At 42.1% G+C, this 21,372-nt stretch overlaps 1 protein-coding gene across 1 annotated transcript in view; it reads right to left on the bottom strand.

Annotated features, from left to right (window-relative positions):
* Nucleotides 1–4,718: 4,718 nt before the first annotated feature.
* Nucleotides 4,719–21,372, bottom strand: part of PCSK5 (proprotein convertase subtilisin/kexin type 5) — a 451,769-nt gene continuing 435,115 nt past the window's right edge. The window contains exons 36-38 of the mRNA XM_026518823.4: nucleotides 14,642–14,742; nucleotides 12,511–12,697; nucleotides 4,719–8,060 (exon numbers count right to left, since the gene is read on the bottom strand). Coding sequence (XP_026374608.1) covers nucleotides 7,657–8,060; nucleotides 12,511–12,697; nucleotides 14,642–14,742 — 692 coding nt within the window. The 3' untranslated portion in view covers nucleotides 4,719–7,656. The remainder of the gene's footprint in view (nucleotides 8,061–12,510; nucleotides 12,698–14,641; nucleotides 14,743–21,372) is intronic.

Genomic DNA, 21,372 nt, shown 5'->3' with positions numbered 1-21,372 from the left:
TGCAATTAAAAGTCTTTGCTAAAACATTATATTCATAAGTTTGTTTTTCTTTGCTGGTGGAAATGAGGAAACAAGTCATTATTTTGTTGCCTTCTGATAGCATTGGAATGGGGGAACTAAGAGAAAAAAAGACAGGAATTTCTGGATAAGAGATTTGATAGTGAGAGAAAGAAATCACAGAGGGAAAGGTTTGACCTAAAAAAAGTGGTGTGTTGGGGCTGGCTCATCGGTTTTATGAAAGCCAGTTGTTAATTGTTTAGGAATCTCCTGAGTCAGTTGTTAGACACGGCAATTATTAAAACTTCAGTTATAAAGCCTTCAATTGAAGAAGTTATATTAGAAACACAGGTAACAATTACTCCGAACTCATCACTTCGTAATCATGTTACATTTTACTATTAGTTACGCTCCTGAGGTCATTTTACTTCTCGTGTATCTGTATGGCAGAAATACTGTAAGGGTTTGCTTCTTCATGTTTCTTCTGGGCTTCGTGTCAAGAGACATCACATTTGAACCTTGAAATTGGCTACGATGGGTGTATTTAAACCATGGAAACTGGCGGATGCCTTTTCCAAACCAATGAGATACCATGAACGGTTTTTTGAGACTTACATCGGGGTAAGGTGGGGCCTTTTTCCTCTTGAATGTGGACTCAAGGTAATGAAAAGTCTGCCTCTTTGAGGGCAGGTCTCCAGTGAGAAGGGGCCAACCCAGCAAAAGACAGAGGGACAATGGAGATCGACCAGTACCCAAGGCCACGGGTCGGGCACCATTTCCCAGCAGTACCTGATCCCCCACCCTAGGCTTTTTGATTAAATGAGCCACTAAATACCTTTGGTATTGAAGCCAGTGTGGGTTGACCTTTCTGTAATTTTTAACTAAAAGCAGCCTCAAGAATACAGCAGAATTTCTATCAGGCACGGAATCCCACTCCTAGCCAGGGAGGAGGCTTCACTGATGACAGTAATGTAGAGAGATGGGAATCCTCCTGGCCTCTGTCTTGTTCTGCTCTTGCATTATAATTCTCTGCTTTACAAACACACGTTTGCTCCATGGAATGGCTTCATTAGCCTTCTGTCATTTCCCTTGGCAGCTGGGATCAGCTCTTATCAATGAACACCTTTGTTAGAGTGGGAGAGACATTCTTATTAGGTTATCTACCAGCTCCACTCTGCTGTTCTCCTCTTCCTAAAAACGGAAAGCTTTTACTGGGGTTGGCAAAGTCCCAGAGGATAAGTCATGAGTTTTCTAAACCCAACAAGGTAATCAGTCTTAGTACTCTTGATCAGATTTTTGCTTTCAAGCCTTCCTTACTGCTGAGTGTGGCCACAGGACCTAGTTCTGGTGGGTACTCCGAGCTCAGGAGGCGCCCTTGTGCAATTATTTTTATACCAGGAATCACTCAACGGATATTTGCCTTTGTACCATTGGAAGTGTTCGTCACTGAGGCAATAGAAGTAAACAAAACAGACGTCATCTCTTTTATCTTTCTTCAGCTTTATGACTTGTTTTGGGGCCTTCTTTTTTGGCCTGTGTTGAAAACAATGCAAGGTAGACATAGGTAGCTTTAAATGTGAAACCCAAGTACATCCTTAAATTTTGGTCACATTTATTCATTATCAGATGATGTTGATACATGGTGATCAGTTAGATTCAAAGTCGGTGAGAGTCACACCTTGACAGAATTCGTATGTTTCTCTCTGAAACGCAATCTATTTACATTTATTACATTTTAGTGCAAAATGCTGACTACCGTTTATTTCAGTTGATGGCATCTGAACTTGGGTAGGGCACTGCAGTTTCTTTTTTCGTGAACTCTGAAGCAGATCTCCTTAACTCCAAACAGATTTTGAAATACCTATTTCAGTGTCAAATGTATGCAGTAAGGACCTAAGTCTTTATCTTGGGTTTTAATGTGTTGGCTTATATTTAGTTAATATTTACAATTACCTAAAAAAATTTCTTTCTTTCTTGACGCTCACACTGCCTCGGGGTGAAGATTGTACCTGAACTGTGGGTTCTCATTCATGCTTCGCTGGCATTACCCTCTGGTGATTCGTTGTTCTGGCAAATTCCATACAGTTAAGACTAATCTCCAAATGGGAGAGATCCAAGGATTACTGACAGAGGCTAGATTCCTTCTTCAGTTAGAAGCAGTGGCAGAGCAGAAAAAAATATGGACTGGAGAGCCCTCAACTCAAATCCCCGTGGGACCACTCACACTCTGACTGCACCTTGAGTATCCGTCATAAAGAGACATCATATTACTGCTCTATAGCATTTGTTTGTAAAGATTAAATAAGATCAAATGAAAAAAGTGCCTATGACCATGTTTGGCACATAGAAGACACCAAAAATGGATTTTTATTGTTATGATTTATTTATTTTTTCTCCCCAACTACATCGCAAGTTCCTTAAGACCCAATATCTGATTGGTTCCACTTGCTGGTGTTTCCCAGTATCTAGAACAATGTCGGGGCACATGGTCAGTTCTTTTTTTTCTTTTTCTAATGATTTTATTTATTTATTTGAAAGAGAGAGAGCAGAAGCAGGGGTACCGGCAGGCAGAGGGAGAAGCCCGCTGCCCACTGAGCAGAGAGCCCGAGGTGGGGCTCGATCCCAGGGCCAGTACCCTGGGATCATGACTTGAACTGAAGGCAGACGCTTAACCGACTGAGCCACCCAGGTGTGCCCCATGGTCAATTCTTAATACATCCTTGGTAAATTAATATTATCACTACTATCATCATGAAAGTCAGATCAACTACTTATTAACTCCAGTGAGTACTTTGAGGAATATCTTCTACATCCTCTTTTTCAACTCAAGTCAAAGCACAAATCTCCCCCATGAGACTACCCCCTACAGGCTCTTATTTGCAGTTATCTTGTACTTCTGCTTAACTGACACCCCCTCTCGTCCCCCTTCCCACTGCACTCAGGACCATTATCATTGTCTAGCTGTTCATATATGAGTCCTGCCTTCCTAAAATTCAATTCCACCAAGAGCTTACCAAGTTCTGGGCACTGTGCCAGGTTCTGGAAAGGAAATAGTAGCCACCTCAAGGCATCAAGTAGCTGCCCCCTCTTTCAGTAGATACAGGGATGATGTGAAAACCTGTATGCACAGAGCACGTAGGTAGCAGAGAGGTGAGAATGAGATTCATCTTCCGGGTGGTTGGGGGAGACCTCCCAGGAGAGGTTAGAAGAAGGGAACATGATTTTATTTTTTATTTTTATTTTTTTAATCTAGGTGTTTGATGTGGCTTCTTTATTTTCTTCTTTTTTTTATGATAATTTTTTTATTATGTTAGTCACCATACAGTACATCCCTAGTTTTTGTTGTAAAGTCCCATGATTCATTACTTGCGTATAACACCCAGTGCACCATGCAGTACGTGCCCTCCTTACTACCCATCACTGGCCTAGCCCAGTCCCCAACCCCCCTCCCGTCTGAAGCCCTCAGTTTGTTTCTCAGAGTCCACAGTCTCTCATGGTTCATTCCCCCTTCTGTTTACCCCCCCTTCATTCTTCCCTTCCTTCTCCTACCGATCTTCCCATTTCTTATGTTCCATAAATGAGTGAAACCATATGATAATTGTCTTTCTCTGCTTGACTTATTTCACTTAGCATAATCTCCTCTAGTCCTGTCCATGTTGCTGCAAATGCTGTGTAATTGTTCTTTCTGATGGCTGAGTAATATTCCATTGTATATATGGACCACATCTTCTTAATCCAGTCATCTGTTGAAGGGCATCTCAGCTCCTTCCACAGTTTGGCTATTGTGGACAACGCTGCTATGAACATTGGGGTGCATATGGCCCTTCTCTTCACTACGTCTGTATCTTTGGGGTAAATACCCAGTAGTGCAATGGCTGGATCATAGGGTAACTCAATTTTTAACTGTTTAAGGGACCTCCACACTCTTTTCCAGAGTGACTGTACCAACTTGCATTCCCACCAACAGGGTAAGAGGAATCCCCTTTCTCCACATCCTCTCCAACATTTGTTGTTTCCTGCCTTGTCAATTTTTGCCATTCTAACTGGCATAAGGTGGTATCCTAGTGTGGTTTTGATTTGAATTTCCCTGATGGCTAATGATTTTGAACATTTTTTCATGTGTCTGTTAGCCATTTGTATGTCTTCATTGGAAAAGTGTCTGTTCATATCTTCTGCCCATTTTTGATTTGAGTATTTGTTTCTCATGTATTGAGTTTGAGAAGTTCTTTATAGATCTTGGATACCAGTCTTTTATCTGTAGTGTCATTTGCAAATATCTCAAAAAGGGAACATGATTTTAAAGGATGGTCGGAAAGTTTCCAATTGGTCCAAGTGAGGGAAGAATATTCTAAGGAGAGTGAACAATGTGTACCCAAGGCCAGGACATAACAGGATATTATCCTGGGGAACTTAGAAGCAATTCAGGACAAATGGGGAATCTGGGAAATAAGGAGAGGTGGGAACTGGTGGGTGATCGAGGCAATGGCTCCGTCTTGCAATGTCTTGAATGTCAAAGTCAGCATGGATAATGGGGAGCCCAGAATGCGATGGGCTGGTGGACCAAAGATCTGGTGGAACTTTGATAGAGGAATAAAGGGTACATTGGGAGAAAAAAAAGACTGAAGTTCAGCAAAATTCAGGAGGAAGCAGGAAAGGTCCAGATGAGAGAAACGGGGAACCTAACTGAGTCAGCGATGGTGGGGCTGACAGACGGATTGGGTTGATTTTTTAGGAAGAAGCTTCATAACTGTTATCACTATCTCCAGTCATTGGAGGTAGAAAGATAAAAAGAAAAAAACAGCGCTCTTAACAAACAGCATTGTTTTGTGTCTCTTACTTGGTAAAGCATAATATCAAGCACATGATGTGCTCAGAAATAGGCTTTAATAAGCCAGTCCCCATCGCATTATCTGGTCTTGATTTAATTTCGTTTCCAATTTTAAAATTGCTTTCTATGAACCAGAACTTTCCAAGTCCTTGTTCAGCCTCTTGGTGCATTTCCAGTCTATAAGGATCCTCTTCCTATTTCCGAGTTATTTGCAAACAGAAAACCAAAAAGGAACTTTGTTTTCCAACCACATGTTTATCTGTTTAGACCGCTGTTAGCACAGTACTCAAAAGAAGTCTGAGGATTACGCGGCGTGACCAGGAACAAAGAATGAAAGATGTCAGACTACCAACACAGCACAAGCCTTTTTTTCCGGGCTCACACAAGGTAACAACACAATTTTTCTTGGTATTCAAGGTCATCTCAACCTCATTTAATCTTTAACTGTGTATCATAAACACAGATTTTTCTTGGAACACAATTTGCACAAAGAAATGTCCAACTCAGTCTGTCAGGGCTTTAGAATCATCAGGGAAGAAGAGCAACACAGAATGAACAAAATCCCTCTTGCATAGGCTACTCTCTGTAATTACACGGCAAGGAGAAGAAAGTCTCCCATTGATACGATGGCTACGCTACATCCATTTTTAATTCCGAAGAATTGCAAAGGGCACTATCAGAACCTCAGATAGATTTGGAAGAGATGATTTTAAATGATCAAAACTGTTGGAAGCCTATCACGTGTGTATAAATACACGTGGGCTCTGAAGGATTTTTTTAAGATGAGGTTGGCAGACTAAAGTCTGTTGGCCAGCCTGGCCCATCACCTGTTTCCGTACTGCCCCAAGATAAGAATGGTTTTGCATTCTTGAGTGCTGGAAGAAAAAAAATCAAAAGAAGAACAATAATTCCTGATATGTGAAAATGACCTCAAATCCGAATTTCAGGGCTCATAAATAAAGTTTAATTGGACTGGAGCCCACTTATTTGTTCTAGATTGACCGCACTAGTGCCATGTGGCAGAGCCAATCATTGCGCAAAGCCTAAAGTATTTACTCTCTGGCCCTTTCCAGAGAAAAGTTTGCCAACCTTTGTTTTAAGAGCATTCCCCTAAAGAAACACAGAGGCCTTCAGTACACGGAAGGCCTCTTCCCAGAGAGTTCCTGTGTCAGGGATCTATTAGGTTAAAAGAAAAGAAAAATGCATGAATTTAGTAAGGGTAATATCATTGCCATATCATGAAATAAAGTAATACTCTCTTATACTATATTTAGATCGCTTCTTAGTTTATGCCAGTATAGCATAGCTGTTAAGAATAAGCACATCAAAGTCATTCTTTTTCCTTGAATGTTGATTAGCTTTCTGTGACCTCGGGCTATTTGCTTAACCTCTCAAGTCTTAGGTTTCCTATAAAAACAGGGTAATAACGGTACCAACCTCATGAAGTCATGGTATTAAGTGGGATGACTTTTTTCCTTAAAGGAATTCGTTAGCTCCATACCTATTACGTAGGAGGTGTGTGATACATTTTTTATGAGTATCCGTGTCATCTGAAAAAGTCACATTTTTCGTGATCCCCTCCCAGCACTGCCTGTAACTTCTGCTTGGACAAGAAAATCTGTAAGACCCCGCTTACGTAATTTCACACAGGAGGAGCCCCTCTCTCTGTGTTACTATTGGTAGAAAACAGCCCAGTGCACAAATCCGAGCATGTACTTAACAGGAGAGTGGACCAAGGAGGGCCTAGGATGTCTAGAAACTGATCACAGTGGTAGAGGGTGTTGGAAGGCTGGCGGGCAGCTGGATTACCCTCTTGCGCAGGACATTGGGATTTTCCCAATTAGAATCCATTCCAACTTTTTCTAGGGGGATTCTCAGCTCTGTGACAGGCTGTCGATGAAAGCTTTCTGATTTGGTAGCTAAAAAAATATTTTTTTTTCATAGTGGATGCAGTTCTTGTCATTTTATCCCCTTTTATGTTAGGTTAACACGACCATTTGTCTTGTATTACTTGATGTCTTAGCTGGTGTTTCCCACCACAAAAGCTTCTGAGCAAATCATGAAGGTGTAATGCTGCAATTCTTGGAAATGTAATGATTTCTGTCCTACCGGCTTGTTGCTACCTCTGTTCTGCCTGAACTCACTCTGTCGCTAGAGCAGGATGACTGTGGGTTCCTGCACAAGAACCAGAGCCCCGGGGGCACATGGCTCCTTGGCTCTGACGCATGCACCCTTGTCTTCCCTCATCTCCGAGTAGGTTGGGAACACCCTTAGCACAGGTAATGTCTTCCGCTCCCCAGGGGCAGTCTGGAGGCGAGTGATAAATGGCGTGAGGAGGAGAACCCTCTTTAGCTGCCCCTAACAGAACCAACCTTTGCCTAAAGATAGCTAACAGGGGAGAAAAATTCTCTGAGACAAAAGAGTTCTTCGGTCTTCCCATCCCCCCCAATCATTTACAGAAATCCCAGAATCCCAGAAGGCAGCAAATATCCCCAGAATAGAGCTGAGAAACAGAATTCCTATGGGCCCACTTTTTTCTTAATCTCATGAAGGGTACAAATCTCACTTTTTTTCACTTCCTGTATTTTGACATCTTATTTTGAGGGAAATATCTCTAAATTTTACCCTCAGTTATGGTTAATGGAGTTGAGCCACTCAAAAGAAGAACAAATTGTTTCAGCATTCTTACACACTGTATTGGACTCATGGTTAAGAGGACAAAGGCAAACACCCACACATCAGCCTGCTATGTGGGGATAAAACCCCAACACTAACACTCGCATGCATGCCGGTGAGTGGAATGGGCCAGGGTGAGGGGGGTGGGCTCCTGTCTACTGGTAGGAGTAACTCTCATCGTCGTATTCCAGCTCATCCTCCTCCTCGTCCAGCAGCCCGTACTTAAATTTCCGGTAAACAGTGCCATCTTGGCCCATGTAGACGATGTCATCATCCTCATCCTCATCATAGTCCCGGTCCCTGTACTCAATCACCTGATCCTCTTCAAAGCTGGTGTTTTCACGATGGCTGCTCTTATAGGAAACGTATGACTTGCTCGGGTCGCCCAGCTTCTCATAGCCGGCCTTCGCTACTGGCTGGACTCGGCCCCGCGATTTCCTCCAGACAATCACAGCGGCCCCGAGCAGAAGGACCAGCATAACAGAGGAGGTGATGAGCAGGGCTATCTTGGTACGTTCACCGGCAGGTCCAATTTCTCTTGCTTGAAGGATACACTCCTCTGTTGGAAGAAGACCCCAAAGGAAGAACAGAGAGGGCAAGGGTGGGAGAGAAAAAATGCAATGAGGAAAATTAGTTTCTGAGGTAAAAGGCTTTCCTTTCCCTTTGAAAACTAAAATGGTAGAATCACTGTGTCTGATTTTCCTAGAGGGCACCCTACTCTACAGAATTGGACCGTATACCCCCCGAGAGTCCCAGTCTGTGTCTGATGATACCAACAAACCCTTCTAGGTTGAGGGTCAGTTTGAGAAATAGAGTCCCCTCATCCTCATACCTCATGAGTCAGCCGCCAAGTATCCAACCTGACCAATTGATTTTTCTATTTCCTTCTTCAGAAAAATATTCCATCTTGGGCCATGCTTCAGTTACTTCTAAATGCTCTATTTTTTGTTTCAACTCTGACTTTCTGGAAAGACTGATTCCTTTCCTCAAGTACCCTTCAACCTGGTCCAACAGTCAAGGGCAGGGAAGATTATTTATAAAGCCATTGACTTTTTTTTTTTTTAAAGTAGGCTCTATGCCAAATGTGGGGCTCAAACTCACGAACCGAGATCAAGAGTCACTCGCTCTACTGACTGAGCCAGCCAGGCGCCCCCAAGCCATTGACTCTTACAGTTGTGTGGGGCCTTAGGAATTAATTAGGTCAGACTTCCAGAGAAGATGGTGGAGTAGAAGGATCCTAGGCTCACCTCATCGCATCTAGATAACACCCACATCAGTGTAAATCACCCAGGAAATGACCTGAAGACAGGCAGAACAGACTCTCCACAGCTAAATGTAGAGAAAAGGCAAATCAGCGGGAGAAGAGGGTTTGTTTTATTTTTTATTAATTTATTTTTTTAAAGTAGGCTCCATGTGCCCAGTGTGAAAATCAATGTGGGGCTTGAACTCGTGACCCTGAGATCAAGACCTGAGCTGAGATCAACTGACTGAGCCTCACAGGCGCCCCCGAAGATTTGTTTTAAATACCAAGTTGACTTAACTCTGGTAAATCAGTAGAACTCAATGAGATGACAAAAAAAAAACAAATTAGGTCAGTCTGTTGCTTGACAGTTGAGGAAACCGAGGTCCACAGAGAGGACATGAATCGTTGCCTGTCAGAGGCAAAAGCTTGTCTGTGGAGCAATTAAAATTCGAGCCCAGGGATCCAAATTGCATGCCGTGGACCAGAGACGTTTGAGCAAATACTCTAACGACTGTGTTTTTGGGGACGTGCATTCTGTAGCCCTACTCTGACAGGAATAGAAGTAGCTTTTTAAAATTCTGATGACCAAGTTGAGTCACAGGAGACTCTTGTTTCATAGTTAAGATTTCTGAAGTTGCGAGCTCTGTCCCCTGTCGTTCATTCACCAGCCTCTGTTTTGACACCTTGACTGAGAACGTGGAGTAACCAAAACCGTCACGACAGGAAGGCCCAAGCCACAACTTCAGCGATGAGCTCATTTTTCTTACTTTTCACTCATTTATTCGGGTGATAGATTTGGGTAAGTTACCCAGCGCCCCCCCCCCCCCCATTCTTTAACCCACCAAATGGGAGAGTGACTGAGAATATAAGAGCACCAGGGAAAAATCTAGCAGGGCTGTTGGATGTACAAGTTGAAATACAGGGTAAGTTTTCCATAAGTGGTTTTTGAACCACCTGGGTCTGCCCCCAGGATTCTTTTATGAGATTCTAGGTACATTACATATACTAGCTGAATGGTGGTAATTCTGCTACCAATTATTTTAGGGGCCATTACTTTTGCTTATTACATACTGGCCAATTAGGTCTGATTCTTCACCGCTATGTATTTCCCTCTCTTTTTGCTGGTGATAAATAAGTTGCTTGTTTTATCCAAACTTTCATCCTCATGGGATTTTTGCCCATCAAACAGAATTTCCTCTTCTAAAATATCATAATTGTTTTGTCATTAACTATATCAGCACAGAATTTTTCTCTGGAGGAAATATTAAAGCACCAGAGGGATGGATAAGCAATCCGTGTGAGGTACCTGGAGATAAATACTGCCTAGGGCAGGAGAATCAGTAAAACATCTTTCGAGATTGTTTCAATTACTAGGGCGCCATATGCAATCATGTCTTACTCTTCTCTAGGCTTAGGTCTGCAGAGTCAGGGTCAGCCTCTGTGATCTGGTTTCTTTGAAGGAGCAGAGTGTCTCAGTAAAAAAATGAGCAGGTAATCAAGAGTATCCAGACTTTTGCAGAGTTGCCCCAGGTGGATCTTCAAGTGCCACAGAAGGCCCAGGAAAGCTGACTAAATAGTTCGTAGTTGGAACAGTCTTGGAGAAACTCTGCACCCAATGTGCACACACTTCTGGTTTCATCTAAAGCCATTGATGTAATGAGGATTATTATTCTTAGCTGACATAGCGTGGATATGAGGCAATCAGACCCTGAAGGTGGATATGTATGAGGGGCTGGGGAAACCAGCTGTTCGTAGGGGTAGGAAACCTAAAAGAAGGAAATAATTCTGTTTTGGAAAGATGTTATTTAGAATTTAATTGAGAAGGCTAACAAAAAAATAAAAAAGAAATGGCTAGTAGCAGATATGGGTCTGAGATTTACTTCAGTTAGACATGGATAGGCTCACATAAATATGGTGTCTCTTTGTCAGGCCATGATACATCTGAACCCTAAGGAAATGATCTGCTTCTGGACTAGAGAATATATTTTATTCTCTATTATATTAAATATATATTCTCTACTATATTAAATATATATTCTCTATTATATTAAATATATATATTTTAGAAAAATATAATGAACATATAAATTTAAAAAATATATATTTTATACATATATATGTATATGTACATATATATACATATACATATATATAAATTTTTCCCCAGCCCTGGAGTTTATTGCCTCCCTGGCAGAAAGGAGGCATTCTGGGAGCAGTGCCCACGGGTGGGCGAGTCAGGGGCAAGTGGGGGAGTGTTTCTCTGCTGTGCGGTGTGAGGCCCAGATTGGGAGCTGAAGTGGTCAGGGGAGGCTCTTGGAGGCTGAGCTTGGTTTGGGAGGCCCTGGTCTGGGCTAGGAGATTCTGCCACTGAGAAATGGATTGTTCACTTACACTTTGGGTCTATAAGACCCCTGAGGGCAGGGTGGGGAAAAAATATATATCTAGATATCTATCTATATATAGATATATATATCTCTCTCTCTCTCTATATATATATATATAGAGAGAGAGAGAGATAGAAGAATGACTTCATTTGGGATCTTTCTGAGTTTGTGGCCTATGAAGACCAAGTACCCATATATATGGGTTTGGGGGTAGGAGATAGTTGGGGGCCTGGGAATTGGTAAAAAGGGGTTTTGTTTCTTTTTAGCCTTTGATGAAAGTTCATTTTAAAATGCTTTAAGTCTCTAAGGGGAGCTCTAGATTTTGGCTAACTTCCATAGAATGAGTCTACAGCAGAATCAAGGTAATATTGGCATCAGCTCTTTTGACAGTTGGTTCTTTTCCTTTTTTTTCAAGGAGGGAGAATAAAAAAGAAGAAAGTAAATTTATAAAGATGAGATTCTAGGGGTGCCTGGGTGGCTCAGCTGGTTAAGCATCTGACTCTTGGTTTCAGCTGAGGTCATGATCTCAGGGTCGTGAGATTGAGCCCCAAGTCTGGCTCCACACTCAGTGGGGAGTCTGCTTGAGATTCTCCCTCTCCCTCTATCCCTCCCACTGCTTGCTCACTTGTTCTCTCTTTCTCTCTCTCTCTCAAAAAAATAAATAAAATCTTCTTAAAAAATGATATTCTAGACCAACTTGAGTTCTTAGAGGGAGCACAGCAGCAGAAAGAATGTAGTCCAAAGGACCTATAGTCTAATTCCAGATGTGCCCTTAATATTGCTATGGACTTGGGCATGCTAACCAAACCCTTTGAGTCTTGGTCTCCTCATCTGCAAAAGGAGATTAATAATATTTACTTATAGGGGTGCCTGGCTGGTTCAGTAGGTAGAACATGGGACTCTTGATCTTAGGGTCATGAGTTAAAGCCCCACGTTGGCTGTAGAAATTCCTTTAAAAAAATCTACTTAGGGGCACATGGGTGGCTTAGTTGGTTAAGTGGCTGACTCTTGATTTCAGCTCAGGTCATGATGTCAGAGTCCTGGGCTCAAGCCCCGAGTTGGGGTGGGGGGGGGGCCAAGCTCAGCAGGGAGTCTGCTTGAAGTTTCTCTCTCTCTCCCTCTCTCTCTGTCCCTCCCCCGACTTGTGCTCTCAAGTTGTCTCTCTGAAATAAATAAATCTTTAAAAAAAATAAAAAATAAAAATAAAATCTTCTACGAGTTGATGGACAGAAAGTTTTAAGTACAGTAAGGACATAGTAGGCACTCAATAAAAAGATAGCTCTGTTTATTCTCTGGAACTTTCTATCCTCCTCTCCCCTCTGCTCTCATCCTCTTCCAGAGACAGGCCCTTCCTCTGCAGGCTTCCTTTCCTCTCCGCTCACCTGTGGTGTCCCGGCAGTCACAGCAGTCCTGGGCATTGGAGGGATCGGAGACATTACAGCAGGGTAGGCAACGGTTGTCATCCATGAGCAGCACCAGGCTGGTGGGGCACATGGTGCAGTTCTTGGCGCCAGGTCCCTTGCATTCCACACAGCTCTCGTGACATTTTTCACAGTTAAACTTCTCCCCCTGGCAAGAACAATTGGGAGATTCTTTTTGAATGTGGGGGAATTAACAAGGCACTGGAGCTCCCAGGTGGGAGTTCCATCTTGTCTCCGTGAGGGAGGGGGGCATGTGTGGGACAGAAGAAAGATTGATTGCTCTGGGTCCATTTTAACTGTTCAGGGTGAAAGAACCAAGTGTCTGCACTTGAAGGAAACTATTGCTGGGTCTCTCCATGTGAGATCTGCTGGTGACAATAGTGGGAGAACAGGCTTCTAGAATAGCTCAAGTTACAAACAGACAGCTCATGGGCTGTACTTGGTCAAGGACAAGTTGTGTCTGGCTCATTACTAAATTGACCTTCACAGTTTAAAAAATTTCCAATTCCTTGCCCACATTTCAAAATTGGGACATTTCACTTGAAAATCCGTTCCTAGTTTCTCTTTAAAAACTAGACTGTTGACACTGTCATCACTCCCACGTGGCAACATCCCAGACAGCTGAGTGGCAGTGACCCTCTGTTTGTGCTCTCCTAGTTGACAGAATCCCCAGCACTTGCTCCAATGTCACCAACACAGGTGACACATCAAATTCCACTTTTCATCAAGTCTGCGCTGGGGTTTTCTTTGACCTGACACCTGCACTCAGATACATTAACAGGCTCGGCCTCTGGGGTTGTTACATTCTTGTGGCCCCACCCCTTTGTAGTATTTGTGACTGCCTAGCTAATACAGTGAGATAAGAGATTAGGATAAAGTGGCTTCCCTCCTGACAAGTTGCTGCCTCCGTGGTCTAAAAATGTAGATGAGGGAAGATGGCTTCCTCTTTTACTTCTGTGCTTTGGAAGGATGGTAGAAAGGGAAGGAATGGAAATTGCCTTTGTTGAGTACTTGGGCATGCTTCAGGTGTTGATAAGGTGCTTTCTTAGCTGTTATTATCTTGTCAAATCCTGGGGTAGCTGTCAGGACCCCTGGGTTCCATATCAGCTTTGTTACTTACTACTCATGTAATCTTTAGCAAATTATCTAATGTCTCTGAAACTGAGGAGTTTCTCCAAGGTGTAAGGGTGTAAAGAGAACTCCTACGTGAACATGTTGGGTCATGTTAATTTCACCATGGGGGAGATTTACTTGATTTCTACACTTTGGAAACACAAGGAATTAGTGAACTCAGAATACCCATGGTTTCTAGGCAAGGAAATGAAATATAGTTCTCTTAATACACTGTGCAGGGGTGGAGGAAATGAAAGACCAAAAGTGGTTGTGTAGTTCTGACATGATTCAGGCATTTCAGGTTAGATAGCAGAGGCGTAGGAGAGAAGATATTTCCCCTCCCTTCTCCTCCCTCCGTCCCTCCCTTCCTTCCTTCCTCTCTCCCTCTCTTCTTTCTCTCTTTCTCAACATGTATTTATTTGAGAGAGAGAGAGAGAGAGAGAGCGCATGCATGCTTGAGTGGGGGTGGGGCAAAGGGACAAGGAGAGAGAATCTCAAGCAGAACCCGATGTGGGGCTCAATCCCAGGACCCTGAGGTCATGCCCCTGAGCTGAAATTACTGGGGCTCAATCCCAGGACCCTGAGGTCATGCCCCTGAGTCGAAATTGCTGAAATTAAGAGTCTGATGCTTAGCTGACTGAGCCCCCCAGGCACCCCAATATTTCTTATGTCTGATATAATATTTTTAAGTGGACCTGAAACTTCTAAGGTCATGAGCAATGAATGTAGAGGTAAATCTGAGGTCCTCATTCCCTAACTTCCCCATTATTTATCTCAGGTCATCTCAGTTCCTTTGACTGAGATTAAGGCTACAGGTGGGTAGTACCATTATTCTGTGATTCAGTGGTAGAAGATGATAAAACTAGAGCAAGTGTAGGAATTTTAGGACTTCTTGACTTTGCCCAGAATGCCCTGCAGAAATGAGCTCATGTGCCTCTGTAGGAATGGAGGAGGGCACAGCACACCCAGCTCTCAGTACCTCTCCCACTCTGTATTCCCCCACCAGGCAGTCCGAGATGCAGAGTCCTCCCGCTAGGTGGTAACTCCACACACAGGATAAGCAATTCAATGCTCCTTTTCCTGAAAGAAAAAAAAAAAGTGATTCTAAATGATGAGGGCTGACCTTAGATTTCTTTTTTGTTTTTTAAAGATTTTATTTATTTATTCGACAGAGATAGAGACAGCCAGCGAGAGAGGGAACACAAGCAGGGGGAGTGGGAGAGGAAGAAGCAGGTTCCTAGCAGAGAAGCCTGAGGTGGGGTTCGATCCCAGAACGCCGGGATCACGCCCTGAGCCGAAGGCAGACACTTAACCACTGCACCACCCAGGCGCCCCTGACCTTAGATTTCAACCTCTGTCTTGGGTCCAAAGCTCTTAGGAGCAAGGAATATGTCAAAGCAAATTGAAGTTGAAGGATACATTGATTGAGGAGATGGGGGGGAGAGAGAAGTCTACAAGACACCAAGTGATGACCTAGAAATTATCCAATTAGTCTAATCAATGTAAACTCTCATTTGGAAATTGAGGGTTTGGAAGGGATAGATGTTGTATGACAGCAAAAAGAAAGATTTTCAGAGAATGAGAAATCATGTAGAAAGGTTTTAAACCTTTGATTTGTCGTTTTGCTTATTGTTTAACTAACATGGAGGAGAACGATACCAGATGATTTGGAGGGTCCTGATACTCGGTGAGAAAGTCATGGTTGGGCAGCTTCTAAGAAATACTAGACTTATAATTTAAAATGCCAGGGCTAAGAATTTAGCAGATCATTTTGTCCACTTGTTCTTAATTTGGGGAAGGTGGTGGTGGTGCTGATAGATTCCTTTGAAATGCTCTTGAAAGCTAAAAACTTTCTTTTAAGAAACTGGACATGCTATTAATCAATTGATTGATTGATTAATTTTAGACAGAGAGAGACACAGGGAGGGGCAGAGGGAAAAGGAGAGAAAAAACTCCAAGCAGGATCCATGCCCAGTGCAGAGCCTGACGCAGAGCTGGATCTCACAACCCTGATATCACGACCTGTGCTGAAATCAAGAGTCGGATGCTTAGCCGACTGAGCCACGCAGGTTCCCCTATTTATTATTTTTTAAATAAATGAAAAGCAAGGCCCTGATATGTCAAGTTATTCTTTTAAGGTTATACAGGTAATGGTCAAGATTCAAATTCAGGTTTGTTGACCCACAGTAAATGCTCTTTCAATCATACTATCTGCCCGAACACCTTATGACCCACCAAGTAGAGGAGGTCTGAATCTACAGGCTCTGTTTTTTGGAGGTAAGACCCTACTCTCGTAATTCAGAGACCCTAAGAATGACTGACCCAAGCATTACCTTTTACCCAGATATTAAGTGATAACTTCTGGAAAGGATTTGGAGACAGGAGACCTGAATTCTCATTCATTCCATTAGGAAGGTCCTGGTGTTTTTGCTGAGAATTTCAAAACAAGAGCAGGGAGATGGATGGGGGGCATGGAATGTGCCTGGGATTGTGATTTGGGACTTGATATAGGTCTTCCCATCAGAGGAACACTGTACAGAGCGGTTAGTTGAATTTGAAGTAGATCCTGTCCTTCAAGATCACTATGGAGTTAAATCGACTTTTCATATCTGACCCATGAGCTCAATCATTTATGATGCATCTATGGAAAAAAATTCTGAGCTCTGAACAGTTTAGAGAATAAACCTTTATTATTCAACGGCTTCTTAGATTGGGGGCTGCCTGTAGTGATACAAATTCAAAGCCATTTTATTTTTAACTTTTAAACTGAAGTGTAGTTGACATACAATATTAAATTAGTTTCAGGCGTACAGCAGTGATTCAACAATTATGTACGTTATGAAGTGTCTACCACGCTAAGTATTGTTACCATCTGTCCTCATACAAAGTTATTACAATATTATGGACTATATTCCCTACACTCTACTTTCCATCCCTGTGACTTATTTTATAACTGGAAGTTTGTACCTCCTAATCCCCTTCACTATTGTACCCCTCCTCCCACCCCCAGCCCCCTGCCCTCTGGCAACCGCCAGTTTGTTCTCTGTCATTATAAATCTACTTGTTTATTCGTTTATCTTGTTTTTTTGGATTCCACGTAAAAGTGAAATCATATGGTATTGGACTTTCCCTGTCTGACTTGTTTCACTTAGCATAGTACCCTCTAGGGCCATCCATGTTGTCACGAATGGCAAGATTTCATTGTTTTTTTTATGGGTAAGTAACGTTCCGTTGTATAAATACACCACATCTTCTTTAGCCATTCATCTATCAGTGGACATTTGGGCTGCTTCCATAATTTTGGCTACTGTAAAGAATGCTGCTGTAAACTTAGGATGCATTTATCTTTTCACATTAGTGATTTCACTTTCTTTGAATAAATACCCAAAAGTGGAATTAATGGATCATATGGTATTTCAATTTTTAATTTTTCGACAGATCTCCATACTGTTTGCCGTAGTGGCTATACCAATTTACATTCCTACCAAATAGTGCACAAGGGTTTCATTTTCTCTACACCTTCACCAATACCTGCCATTTCTTGTCTCTTTGGTACTAGTCATTCTGACCAGTCTAAGGTAGATATCTATCTCATTGTGGTTTTGATTTGCATTTTCCCGATGAGTAATAATGTTGCACATCTTTTCGTGTGACGTAGGCCATCTATATGTCTTCTTTGGAAAAATGCCTATTCCACACCTCTGCCCATTTTGCAATCAGATTGTTTTTCATTAGGTTGTATGAGTTCTCTATATATTTTGGATATTAACCCCTTATTGGATATGTCATTTGCAAATATCTTCTTCCATTCAGTAGGTTGTCCTTTTGTTTTGTTGATAGTTTCCTTTGCTGTGCCATAGCTTTTTAGTTTGATGTTGTTCCAATTATTTATTTTTTGCTTTTGTTCTCCTTGCCTGAGAAGACAGATCCAGAAAAATATTGCTAATAAATTTTGCTAATAAATATTGCGATGTTCAAGAGTTTACTGCCTGTGTTTTCTTTTAGGAGTTTTATGGTTTCAGGTCGTACATTTAAGCCGTTAGTCCATTTCGAGTTTATTTTTGTGTCTGGTGTACGAAAGCGGTCCAGTTTCATTCTTTGGCATGTGGCTGTCCAGTTTTCCCAACACCATTTATTGAAGACACTATCTCTTCCCCATTGAATGTTCTTGCCTCCTTTGTTATAGATTAATTATGTAAGCACGAGTTTATTTCTAGGGTCTCTCTCTTGTTCCGCTGATCTATGTGTCTATTTTTGTGCCAGTACTGTACCATTTTGATTACTACAGATTTACAGTATAGTTTGAAATCTGAGAAAGCCATTCTATTTTTATCTTACCTCTAGCCTCATACAGAATTTCTTACATGTTCTGGAACCTAACTGTGGTCTCTGATGAAAGAATCAATCTTCCCCTCCTTCTTGTCTTCCTTCCTTCCTTTTCCCAATCCACATTTTTCTAAAATGTGCCTTGAGATGTTTTACTCCAATTTTTAAAATACAAAAGATTTGTTTTTTTAATGAAGAGAAATGAAGGGTAGGAAAAATTAAATGAAAAGAAGGTAGTAGAAAGATTAGGTCACAACATTTGTGTCTTAAGATTGTTTCTATTTTCCACAAGACCAGCAGCAATTCGGCTGAAGCTCATATCCTGGACGACCCCCAAAGGCACAACCTGTCACCAGTTACATCTCCTACATTGATTTATTGCAAAATCTCTACACCCTGCGTACACAGAGTCTTTTGCCAAAGGCAGTTTGTTAATTTCCAGATTATTTTCTATTGTTTCCAAGTTTAACAACCTACATTTATCATTGCGTCTAAGGCTCTGCAGGAACTGTGGGACCTAGAAAGATGGCTTTGATCATTTCCTTAGAATTCAGAACTCACTACTGGCTTTCCCTTGGACTGACCCCCAGAGGATGAGTTCAGCAATGCCGAGCAACCCCTGTGGACATCCATGGAAGAGGAAGGAAGAGGAAGCTGGAAAGACTTTGGTGGTTTTGGCTACCAGCCTGGATTTTTATTTCAACCAATTTTGCGAGGAGGATAAATAAAAAGTTAAACGTATGAAGGTAAGGAGTGAGCTAATTATGGAGGAACCAACTGCACACAAAGGTAATATTAGGCCGTGGTGTGCCATCTCTCCTGTACCCCAATGTGCAGTGCTTTGGTGTATTTTGTACTACTCTGATGCCATTGGGCAGTCAAATGTGAATGAAATACAGTCTAGTTGGTAAGTTGCTTCTTTAGGTCACTAAATTTTCCCCGTAATTTTTGTGCATCCTCATTTCTTAGCATGACAGCTAATGTTTTAGGAAGGTACCTTGGAATTCATCCTTTTTTTTCAACCAGTTTATAACCCAGGAGAAAACCTGTCTCCCAGTTTGGTAATCTCTATATTGCAAAACCAAAGACAACACAAAGATTTACTAACCAGCCCAGGACCTGTGTGGCGTCGTGAAGGACGGATGGTAGACACAATGAGCCCGACTCGTGGGAAGTTTCCCCCAGACACATCTGGGGTTCAAGTCAAATACAGGGGGAGGAGGCCCTAGCCCTCAGAATGGCTGTGAGATGCACCCAGCTAGGACCAGCCATCCTTTGAGTACATTCTCAGGCAGAATGTGTTGATGAACTTTTTTTGTAAGACTATTTTTTTTAGAGGAGTTTTAGGTTTACAGCAGAATAAAGGGGAAGGTACAGAGATTTCCCATGGACTCTGCTCCCACACATGCAGAGGGTCCCCCATTATCAGCATCAATCACCAGAATAGTACTTTTTTTTTTTTTTAACCAAAGATAAACCTATAGAGACATATCATTTTCACCCAAAGTCTCTAGTTTACCATAGGGTTCTCTCTTGCTGTTGTACATTCTATGGGTTTAGACCCATGTATAATAATACATACCTGCCATTATAATATCATACAGAATATTTTCACTGCCCTAAAACCTTCTGTGCTCCATCTATTCCCCTCTACCTGCCCACCACCCCTGGCAGCCAGTGACCTTTTACTGTCTCCATCATAGTTTCGCTTTTTCCAAAACGTCCTATAGTTGGGATCATACAATATGTAGCCTTTTCAGATCAGCTGCCCTCACTTAGTGATACGCATTTACGCTTCCTTCATGTCTTTTCGTGGCTTGATAGCTCATCTCTTTTTAGCACTGAATAGTAGTTCATTGTCTGGATGTGTTGATGAAATTTTGAGACTGGGAATCCTCAGAACCATCATCCTTAATCACTGAGGAAATCTCAAACCCAATTAAAGAACTTTATAGTTTTTCAGACTGTGCTTACAAGATCACTAATAATTTCCGTAATACCTGCAAAAAAAAAAAAAATCCTAAAAAGCTGGTGTTCTGTTTTGATTGGCTGAGGTTGAGATATTAACTAACCTAATGACGGTTGCCTGGTCTTGATGAAAACCCAAGGCTCCAGCCCACTGCACTGCCCTAGGGCACGGGGATTAGGATTGTCCGATTGAGCACATCAAAGTATAGGGTTTTATCAGGCAATCCTAGTTAGAATAAAGGCCCCATACATCTAGCAATGGTATAATCAGAAAATCTGATGGAAAGCCAACACCATATTTACTATGATATGGCCAGTGATAATGACAACTTTCCACCACTCTCCCACCCCACCGCCACCCCAAACTCAGTGTATTCTCTCATTTATCTTACTCTGATTAGAAGTTTTGAGCAGGGACTATAGGTGCCTCTGAATGAAAATAAGAGAATGTAAATGAATGGTTACTTAATGCAAGTGTGTTCGGAAGGCCAATTCTTTCAAAGATTGGAGTCAACTGCAGATAGGGGAAGGGCGGGAGCCACTGTATGGCAGAGTTTTCATGGACTTGCCTCAAGGACTGCCTGGGAGTGGTGCGAGGGGCAGATGAGGGCATTCTAAATGGGGGTCTTGAGATTCTGCCTGTGCTCCCCACTCCAATCTGAGCTACTCTGCTCTCGTCAATTTACATCATAGGATCTAGCCCAAGATTTCATCTGAAGAAGATGGTCAGCTGCTAAAATACCATCTAAAACTGTTATTCTAAATTAGACACGTGCCGGCCAGTGCGGTAGCCACTAGCCACATGCCACATGTGGCTACCGAGCCCTGGAAGTGTGGCTAGGACAACTTGAGTTGTGCTGTAAATGTAAAATAAACATTGGATTGCAAAGACTCCGTAGAAAAAAATTCTCAACTGTTACATTGATTACATGTTCAAATGATTATATTTTGGATATATTAACTAAATGCACATATTATTAAAATTAATTTTACCCGTTTATTTTTATTCTTTAAAATGTGACCACTGAAAAATTCAAAAACGTGTGTACGGCTTGCATTACGTCTTAGTTGGATAGTGCTGATACACCATGTTGTGACTTAAAAGAAACTCTAGGCCTGGTATGAATAGCACGTGACCACTCCCAAGCTAGTTTAGATGATCCACTGGGCTAAGCACTTTGTAGCTAAGAGCAGTTTAATGTTTATGTCACCGATAGTCACTCTAAAACAATGAAAAAATTATTGAGTACTCCAAGTTTTTTTTTTTCTTCTTGGTATGAAGACTAAGTTGGGGGGACTGGGGGTTATGGTTGCAACCAGCTGAAGAAAGCAGTGGGGGGGGGGCTGTGATACCCCACATTTCAGAGAAACACACAGGTGGCAGCCCAGATCAGGAACAGGTGGCTCCCCTAGCGG

Source organism: Ursus arctos, unplaced genomic scaffold (genome assembly GCF_023065955.2).
Source record: "Ursus arctos isolate Adak ecotype North America unplaced genomic scaffold, UrsArc2.0 scaffold_33, whole genome shotgun sequence".
Taxonomy (NCBI): domain Eukaryota; kingdom Metazoa; phylum Chordata; class Mammalia; order Carnivora; family Ursidae; genus Ursus; species Ursus arctos.
Note: the sequence above shows the minus strand (reverse complement) of the source record. Positions and strands in the feature narration are given on the sequence as shown.